Here is a 10,197-nt window from a genome sequence, read left to right on the forward strand (position 1 = left end):
GCCCCCAACAATCTGGATCCTCACTTGACAGATCTCAGAAAGATGGAAAGCTAAGTCAACCTTGAGTTTGTCAGGATTGAACTTCGGGCTGTAGGCAGAGTTAGCCTGCATACTGTATTCTAACAGCTACCCCACCAGGCCCCTTTTTGTTCCAACCTTGGTAGCTGAAAGCAATAGCAGGGTTTCTGCCTCATTTTTAATATCTCATAACCTTTCCTGAAAAAGCTTTTGATCCTTCCCACTTAACCTTCACAAGTTTCAAAACTACGCTGTGAAGTATTGTCATCTCATTTGATGTACTATTAACTCAGCCAGGAATTCACAAACATTTTTCCTACGGGGGAAAAAAAAGTGGTGTCCCAGTTGAGGCTGACAGCAATTTTTTTTTTATTAAGACAAGTTGCAAATTCAATTATCCAGGCGTCCACTTACTTGCCAAATCTGAGTATGCCTGAGACATAAGTTTGCCAGTGAGCACAGTAAAACAGGACTATCCCGGCAAAGGAACAGAAAAAGAGCCAGTCTGGATTTGTTCCCAAGCGAATTGCAACACAGGCTGCAACACCAATGAATACTGAAAAGGCCAATTAAATTAGATTATATTTCATAGCTGTTTTGGAGAATATATATACATTAAGACTTATAAACATTAAGTAACCAGTAATTACTTTTCATTGATAAGTAAAATGGAAGCTATACTAAATGGGGGGGGGGGGAGGAGGAGAATCCCTGCACTAACTAGTAGATTTTACGCATCTTACAAACCCCATCTGTTTTCTTACCCCTGCTTTATGAAGTCACCATGTATTTAAAAAGAATATTGATGAGTGAGCGCCCATAAAAAATATAACTCTGCATTCCAGGAATTGTTGCTAATATGATCTTCATTTAATCTAAAAAAGTTACTGCCCCACTTCTGCCCATTATACTTCATATGTATTGAGCTAGTTTATAGAACAGGAAGATAATATTTTGGCTCTTGGATCTAACTTTCAATTTTGTGTAGGAATCCAGTTTAGAGCATGCCAGATGACTGTCCAGCTTCTTGGATAAGTAGTTCCATTTTCAAATTCCTCTTCCTACTAGGACATTTTTGTCCATTATACTTCATATGTATTGAGCTAGTTTATAGAACAGGAAGATAATATTTTGGCTCTTGGATCTAACTTTCAATTTTGTGTAGGAATCCAGTTTAGAGCATGCCAAACAGATGACTGTCCAGCTTCTTGGATAAGTAGTTCCATTTTCAAATTCCTCTTCCTACTAGGACATTTTTAAAATATCCCACCTGAGAGCAATTCTCTTAATTAAATGTTTAAAAGACCAAAGATCAGCAATTAAAGATGCAGAGATTTTCAGTTGGAAAGCTGACAGCTAGGTTCAACACCCCAGTGCTGCATGATGGGTGAGTTCCAGCTCCTGCCAACCTAGCAGTTCAAAAGCATCCAAATGTGCGGAGCTAAATAGGTACCACTTCAGTGGGAAGGTAACAGTGTTCTGTGCCCCCAGGCATATAGTCATGTTGGCCACATAACCATGGAAGTGTCTTCAGACTATGCTGGCTCCCTCGGCTAAGAAACAGAGATGAGCACTGCACCCTAGAATCAGACATGGCTGGACAGGGGAAAGCGTTACCTTTTGAAAGACAAATTTCAGCCTGGTTTTAGATGAAAATGCTGGACACAAGTTGCTTTGCTTGCCCAGAAACAATGTTTGTTCTACAGGATGGAAGGACTGGGATGCTCTGAATGGTGACAGTTGTTCAGTCCTCTGGATATGGAGTATGCAAGGATACTCACATAACAAGTGGAAACTCAAAAACCGCTGTGTCGTCCCCCGAGGACACATGACAGCTCTCTGAAGTTGCCATTAGATGTTGGAAAAAAATCACTTATGAATTGCAGATAAATATTACATGCCCCACACATTTCAAAGCACCATTTCCCTTCAAACTGGAAGCAATTTGCAGGCCTAGTGCTAAGTTGGCTTCATTTCCATCTGAAGGATTTGTAGGATAAACTTGAGAAAGGGGTTTCTTGAAGCTCCCTAGGAAAGCATGGATTGAATTCACAGAGAGAAGCAATTCTATATATTGACTAGAAGAGGGGATTGCAGGGGACAGTCTACAGGGGTTAGACTAAAAGACCTGCTTCCAACTCTGTCAGTCCATGATGCAAGATTAAACTAATTAAAAAGTTTACCTGTTGAAATAGAATCACAGCCATGGTCAAACAATTCTCCCAAAGGAGAACTACTATTTGTTCTTCTGGCTTGCTTTCCATCGATAGCATCCAGAGACTGGTAAATAAAGAGTCCTAACGCACAGAAGAGGAACACCCAAGAAGGAGCCTGAAACATATACACAGAAACAATGAAGGAGAATATTTGTAGCTCAGAGTCAAAATGAGGCGTCCTTGGTGCTTTCTGAGTTTTCTTGTTTTCTTGCAGACATTTCATTACCCTAACTAGGTAGTACAAGTACGCGTAGTCCTCAACTTACGACCACAACTGAGCCCAAAATTTCTGTTGTTTTTTTTTTAAACAAATTTTATTAATTTTTAAAAGCATACAAAACATACAAGATAAACATAAAACCTTTTTTCTAAAAATTTCTAAAAATTATTTGAAAGTTTAACAACATTAACACATTTCCTTACAATCACATATTTTCCCTTTCTAACTTGCTTTATTTTCTTCTATCTTTCTCTCCATTGTCCTTTTCTAACCTTTCTCCAAGGTTTTATTAACTCATTCAAACATAAACACATAAGAACACAAAACATATAAACATAAAAAAAAACATCTTTTCTGAAAGTTGCTTAATCCCGGGTCAAAACTCTTTGTACAGACACCAACTCAAATTCATATTCATTTTATATGCCATTCCATATCATTATTACCATTTTCAATTTTATATATAGCTTCTTCTCTCTCTTAGATTCTCTTAATTTTATTTTATTTATCTCATCTCAATTCAAATCATATTTATTATTCTTTGTCTGTTTATTTCCAGCTATTGATTTATCTTTCTTCTTTAAAAAAAAAGCTTCTCCTGTACACTAATTGGAGTATGACGCCTTTACCTCTTTCCCCTACATTTATAATACTTAATATAAAATACCTAACTTACATTGGGATTCTATTTGGTACATTCTAAAATTATACAATATTATCAATACCAATACTAATCTATTCATTAATATTCATATTCTTTTATATCATAAACACTTAGCACATTACTTTTCAATTAATTAACATACTTTTGTGGGAGCACCTACTTTCCATAATTATTCCCCCCCACGTCACATATTTTAAATCATTATTTCATTAAGGTATTCCTGCTTCTCCTACTTCAAATCTCTTTCAAAAAAAAAATTTCCACTGAAATAACACAATCTAATTAATATTGACATTCATTTGTATCTTTCTCTCCAACTCCTTTATATCTTAACCATTTTATCCATTTCAATTATATAACATGCCTTTTGGGAATACTTATATTTTCCACCATTATTCCCCCCCCCATCATATCTCAAATCCTTATTTCATAAAATGTTCCCCTTTTCTTAAGACAAGTTTCACTAAGTTATATTAAACATTTTATCACACTTTAAATTACACATTATTTCCAACTTTCTAAAATTATTTCTAAATACAAATATAAAAAACAATCTTATGTACCTTTAGAATCCCTTTATCAATAAAGTTTACCCATTATCTCTAAAAAACTCTTGTTTCTTTACATCTTGCTCTCTACTATTGAGGCTTCTCGTCCCCTTTCTCCCTTGCTTATTCTTCTCTCTGTCCTCTTTACCCCTTTGCCTCTCCCCCTCCCTTTTTCTCTGCTTTCCTCCTTTCTGTTGTCTTCTAACATAATATCTCTTTTTCTTCTTGTTTTTCTCTTTTTGATTGCTTTTATAGGTCTTAAAGTCTCTTTTTCCTTTTTCTCTTTCTCCTTTCCTTCCCCAGCCAAAGTCACTTGTTCATCAAAAATGGCTTCTTCTTTGTCCCAGTCGTCCTGTTGTCCATTCAATTTTACATAAGTGTAGACCGCCATTTCTAAATACTGAAAAAGAGTATCAAAAACATCCTTCCCTTCTTGCTTTTCTTTCTCATATTTTTGATATAAAAGTTTCAATCTGTCCACAAGTAATGCCATTATAAAGAGAAAAAGTTTTCCCAAGCAACCACCCAAGTGCTTTTAATGAGAGATAATTCTCAAAAGTAGTAAAATCACCAAGCAATCCAAGTAGGTTAATTCTTTTAAGCACTTTCTCCTTCACTTTCTCTTTCTGGGATTGGAGTTTGATCACAAAGTTCCATTTAATATATATCTTTCAGAAGCCTTGTTAGTATTTATAGCTCTTTAAAAATCCAGGCAGTCTTCTCCTTATTTTCAAATTCTAATCCAATTTTTCCCTCTCCCTTCCCACTCACAGCAAAAAAAATTTTTTAAAGTTTTTTTTTAAAAAAACATTCAGAAATCCTTATCTCTTCAGTATTTAATTACCTAGATTTTCAGATTTCTCTTGTTATTCCATCCGCTGTCACGTTAGGAAGGAGAGTGAAGGAAAAAAAAAAAAACTTTCCCTTTTAGAATTCTGTGCGCCGCTTGTAACTCTCTCTGGAAACAATGTAGCAACTTCTCCGTATCAATTTTCAAGCCCCAGGAAACTTTCTTATCCCTTGGCAACTTTATCCCGGTCCAGAAACAACTCTCACAATTTCTCCGATTTTCTTCCTCCTGCACAATCTTATCCGTTTGCAGGTTTCTTCATGGTGGCCATTGCTGACCGCCGCTCCTCCGCCTCGGGAAAAGGGGGTTTTGCTGGCTGGGGAGGGGGTCTGCGACACCCCTTGCCCCCTTTCCAGATCCCCCCTGTCTTCAGCTGCCCCTGCAGGGCAGCTATATTCCCCAGATCCAAACGGATCGGGGGAACCTTGGCAGTGAGCTCGGCAGGGATCGCGCTGGATCGCAAATCCCTGCCGCTGCCGAAGCCTCGCAAACCGGAAGGGCCCAAAATTTCTGTTGTTAAAGGAGACATTTAAGCGAGTTTTTAGAACCTTGCTTACCACACTTGTTAAATGAACCACTGCAGTTGATGTTAGTAGCTCAGTTGTTAAGTGAATCTGGCTTGCCCATTGACTTTCCTTGCAAAAGATGATCACATGACCTTGGTCATAAATATGAGTCAGTTACCAAGTGTCTGAATTTTGATCACATGATCATGGGGAACAGTGGTGGGATTCAAAATTGTTTACTACTGGTTCAGTGGGTGTGGCATGGTGGGCATGGCATGGTTTGGTGGGCATGGTTTGGTGGGCATAGCTTGGTGGGTGCATCAGGGGAAGGATACTGTAAAATCTCCATTCCCTCCCCACTCCTGGGGGAAGTTTACTGCAAAATCCCCATTCTCTCCCCACTCCGCTAACCTGCTTTCCAGCTCCGTTCTCCTGTGCAGGGCAACAAAAGAAGACCCAGCCGACCAGCTGGGACTCAATGGGAGGCAGAGAATAGATGGGGATGGGGCCAGTCAGAGGTGGTATTTGCCGGTTCTCCAAACTACTCAAAATTTCCACTACCGGTTCTGTAGAACTGGCCAGAACCTGCTGAATCCCACCTCTGATAGGGAACCTACACAGGTTGTAACTGTGAAAAATGGTCATAAGTCCCTTTTTTCAGTGCCGTTGTAACTTTGAACAGTCACTAAATGAACTGTTGTAAGCCGAGCACCACCTGCATTACCTAGTTAGGCTAATGAAACATCTGCAAGAAAAATAAGCAAGCTCAGAGAGCACCAAGGACCCCTCATACAGCAACAAGCTGTTCTGCCATTCTCATCCAATAATAAGCACAGAGTGATCTTGAACATTTGTTATGACATTCCCCTTTAATCACTGTTTTGTCTTCGGCACATTGTATCGTAAAGTAGCTTTGTTACAAAGCCAGTGAATGATGAGGCATTCAGTAAGAATAAGGCTAATAACACAAGTCTGTAGTTTCTCCATCTTACTAAAAAGCATGAGCAAGGAGATCCTGTTCTAATCTTCCCTTAGGCATAGAAGCCAGCTGGATGCCTTTGGGCCAGTCATTGTTTCTGAGTCAAGACTGGAAAGTGGAACAACATCGATTTACCCACCCAAAGTAGACTAGCATGGTACATTACAAACCATAAAGAGTCAGTTGGCTGAGATGGGCAGCTATGGAAATTGAACACATAAAATAAATCAACTCCAGCCAAGAGGCCTTCATTCTGCAGCAGATTGGGCTGATAATAATGTGGACCATGGACTACAATCTAGTCCTGTGTTGGTGAACTGCATGCCGGAAATGACACGCAGAGCCATTTCCCCCGGCACGCGAGAGGTCACCCGGAAGAGCCCCCCCACTGTGCATGTGCAAACCTGCTGCCATCCGAGAGACTGATTGTCGGGTATCTGGCGCGCATATGCAGGGAGTGGAGGGGGTTGTGCGAGAGATGCACATGCATGCGCAGGGTTGTGCTGCCTGCGAGGGAATCACATGCGTAAGCACAGACACACTGCATATGGGGGAGTCACGCACGCATGCACAGGGAGCACGGAAGGGCCCAGCACGCATTACCTTCTGGGTACTGGCATACGGGCGGGCGCAAGCCGAAAAAGGTTAGCCACCCCTGATCTAGTGAATCTTGAAAAATCATACAGGGTCAGGCCTGGTTAGCCCTCAGATACAGACTATCAGAAACTCCCAGAAGCAAGGAAACTAAACTGGGAACTTTAAAAAGGAGGCAGAGGCTGCAGCAACAAATAACCACTTCCTTATTGTTGCTGAGAAGTTAATGTATCTATGCAGTCCCCAGCAGTGAAACTCCACAAAAAGGAAATTGTATCTTTATATATGTATCATGCAAATACAAAGCTGGTTTGCAAGTGAAGAAAATGTCTCTTTCAGAGAGTCCAATGTCTAAAACCAACCCTTTCCTAGCTTCTACTCCAACAGCTCAAAACATGTGACTTTGGCGGAAGATCACAGGTGTAATCCAAAGTGCCACTCTTAAACACCTTAGCACAGGAAGGGCATGATGTAAATCTAAGAAATACACGCACAAACTCTGTTGTTGAGCTACTTCAATTTCCACAAATCTCCAGGTGACTCGAATATTTTCTTTTTTTTTTAAACAAAAGATTATGATAGGCAACACAGATCTTTCTCAGCCCAACCTACACACGCTGGACTCCAGCCCACCATGTTTCTCACGACAAGGTTGCAGGGTTGGTCAACAAGAAGGCCCCTCTTGCCCCGAGCGGAGGGGAGCTTCTCTTAAAAGTGAAAGTGTGCGTAGTAGAGATCCGCGAGACTCCGCGAAAGCTCACCCGCTCACACGAAAGCTGCCCGCTCACACGAAACGAGCTCCAGAGGAGTATCCTAAGTTACGCTCAGATCTTAACGCTGCCGTCGATCTCTAGGAGTATCTGCTGAATAGGCTGGACGGGCTGAACCCCTGGAATTTGAACTCCAGGGCGGCCCAGGCTTTTCTCTTTCCTGGGAACCTGACCCTCCGCCATCTGCAATGCCCCCCCCCTCCGCCCCATCAGCAGGACATCGCTGAAGCGAAACCAGAGGAAGCGCGCATCCAGAAGGGCGACGGCGGAGGCGAGTCTCCCCGGCGTGGACTACCGTACCTCCTCGGTGGCGCTAGGGCAGTAGTACATGAGAATCAGCGAAGGGACGAGGGTAAAGACCAGGCCGGTGAGCGTGATGGCGTTGGGGGCCAGCCAGAGCGGCGTGCGCTCCACCAGCCAAACCCAGTAATGCTGCAGCGGCGGCTCCAGCAGCGAGCGCCCGGACGAGTTGTAGCTGTGCTGTTCCAGGCGCTTCAGCTGCGCTCCGCTTAACGGCTCTAGAAGCGCCATGGCGCCTTTCCGCTGGCCAGCTCTTGCCTCCGAGAGCCAGCAATTGCGCGGCGGCAACGGGAGGAGCCGAGGGCGGGGAAGGCCGCTGGCCTGGCTGGAGGCGGGCAGGAAATGGTAGGCTGGGAACTGCGGCCGCCCCGTCCCGGGTGCGGTTGGGGGGACCTCGTCAGCTCCGGAGCCTCCCCCTCTCTTTTCCGCGACTTGCTTTTTGCCAACAGCTGCCTTTCCTTCGCCGTCCAACTAGTGGAAGTAGGTGGAGGAACCCGCCGTTTCCGAGTCTCTCTCGCCCCTCGCCTGGTCTGGAGAAGGCGGGGTGATTTCGGTCATCCTCAGGCAGCCGGAGGGCGACAGACCCGGTCATGTTGATTCTGAGGTGATCCGGAAGGCTCCGGGTGCGTTTGCGCAGCACCTCAACACCGCGTTTATGCATCTGTGTTGTGAGAATTACCTCAGCGGGCAAATTCAGAATGCTAGTTTGAGCAAACCAAAGATTAAACCAGGGCTAAGCAGGTCTCGCCAATTCTGTGATCGCCATGTAGGAGCATTTCCATGCACAGACAAACCTGTATTGTACAGAGAAACCTATATTGTACAGTGTGTCCACTGTACTGGGAGATGATGCAGAGACAAAAGTTGTATGCTTTAATTTAGGTTGCAGTCACATAATATGTTGTTAATCATATTTTTTAAACCTTTTGAACCCGGTTGCTCGGATATGAACAGCACACTGAGCCACAAACTATGCTTTCACATAGGAGGGTGTGCGTGGTAGTAAACTGTGTTTGCTATACTCACCTTTTGCCTCCATCCTGAGTCATTGTCCATGTAGATTAGTAACCACAGGAGTTGATATCTAGATAGCACAAGGCTGAAGGAAGGCTGATAACAACACGGTTGCCTTGCCTACATATAATTATCAAACTGAAATGTTTTCCCAGAACTTTGCAATATAAACCTTGCATTTGCCCCAGGCACATTTGCTCCAGAATACCGTTGCCCCAGGCACATTAGGAAATGATTTCTCTATTTAATCCTTTTGCTGCATCTAATGCCATGATTATGACAGCTTGAAATATTATGTGAATTTCATACTAAGAGTTTTGATTTGTGTTCATATGCTTTAATGTATAGAGTTGCTGCACTAGTATATAAATGGTAGGGAAATTTTTTTTTTCATCCACTCCGGAAACTTGTCACACGTAAGGGAAACTATAGAATAAATGCTGAAGATAATTATTCAACTGTATTGTTGCTTCTGGACAGCTTTAATGAGTGAGGGTATTAGGGCAATGGCCCTCAACATTTTGGGCACCAGGGACCGGTTTTGTGGAGAGAGGTTTTTCCATGGACTGGAGGGAGTGTGTTGTGTGCTTTCTGCATCCCACAGTTGGGCCTTTGCTTCTTTGCAGAGCCCCATTTCTGGTATGCTGCAGTCCGGTGCCCAGACTGGGGGTTGGGGACCACTTATTAGGGTATTCACTGATTTCTACTTCTAAATTCTCATGATTCTGATGGTTATTCAATTGACAATACCTACAACACCAGCTCCAATTCACCTTTAAGCTTTTTTTTTCCTTCCCCAAAATCTTTAGTTTCCTTTGAAATCTTTTTAAGTCTGATTTTTAAATACTGTACAGAATATAGAAGCTACCATGTTACTTGTGAAATGCTACTGTACCGGGGAATGGTGCACAGCATCACTGATGCTTATAAAATTGAAGCTAATGAGGTGTAACCAATGAATTATCTGTCCAGACAGAACAATATATAAACATTGAACAGATGGCTACATCTGAGAGATTTGGCTGGGAAAAGAATGACCAGAAGGCCATTGATTCAGAGACCCCTAGAATTTAAACCCTGGAACATACATATTAGAAAACTTGATTTCTGTGCTCTGCGCAGTACAGAATTTTTGTGCACAAGTGGCCTTTTTCTTATATGCAATAAAACCACTTTTCAGCTGTATCATGTTTATGTCTATGAAACTCCTGCTGTAAGTAAGCAAGTCCCTGAACAAAAAATTGGGTGTCTTGTATGTCATTGCTGTCCTCATGTGAAGTATAACATTCTAGTGCAGTGGTCACCAACCAGTGGGCCGGGACCACTGGTGGTCCACGAGAAAATTTTGGTGGTCTGCAGAGAAATGTCCTCCCCCAAAGCACCCCCAAAGCAATTAATCCAGGCTGCATGGGAATACAAGGCTGTGCCACCCACATGGCCTGCAGGAACACAAGGCTTGCATTGCTTGCATTGTGAACAACACGAGGTACCGTGTTTCTCACAAAATAAGGCCAGGCC

The 10,197-nt window shown here is 42.6% G+C and overlaps 1 protein-coding gene across 2 annotated transcripts in view; it reads right to left on the minus strand.

The window, feature by feature from the left end:
- Positions 1-8,490, minus strand: part of CHPT1 (choline phosphotransferase 1) — a 25,231-nt gene extending 16,741 nt beyond the window's left edge. The window contains exons 1-3 of one of the 2 annotated variants that reach the window (XM_026695030.2): positions 7,666-8,490; positions 2,202-2,349; positions 433-574 (exon numbers count right to left, since the gene is read on the minus strand). In XM_026695030.2, coding sequence (XP_026550815.1) covers positions 433-574; positions 2,202-2,349; positions 7,666-7,896 — 521 coding nt within the window. In that variant the 5' untranslated portion in view covers positions 7,897-8,490. The remainder of the gene's footprint in view (positions 1-432; positions 575-2,201; positions 2,350-7,665) is intronic. The other variant, XM_026695027.2, reaches the window with a different exon arrangement.
- Between the last annotated feature and the right edge of the window lie 1,707 nt (positions 8,491-10,197).

Source organism: Notechis scutatus, chromosome 6, assembly GCF_049901735.1.
Source record: "Notechis scutatus isolate UNSWTSFEM ecotype Mainland chromosome 6, rNotScu1.2, whole genome shotgun sequence".
Classification (NCBI taxonomy): domain Eukaryota; kingdom Metazoa; phylum Chordata; class Lepidosauria; order Squamata; family Elapidae; genus Notechis; species Notechis scutatus.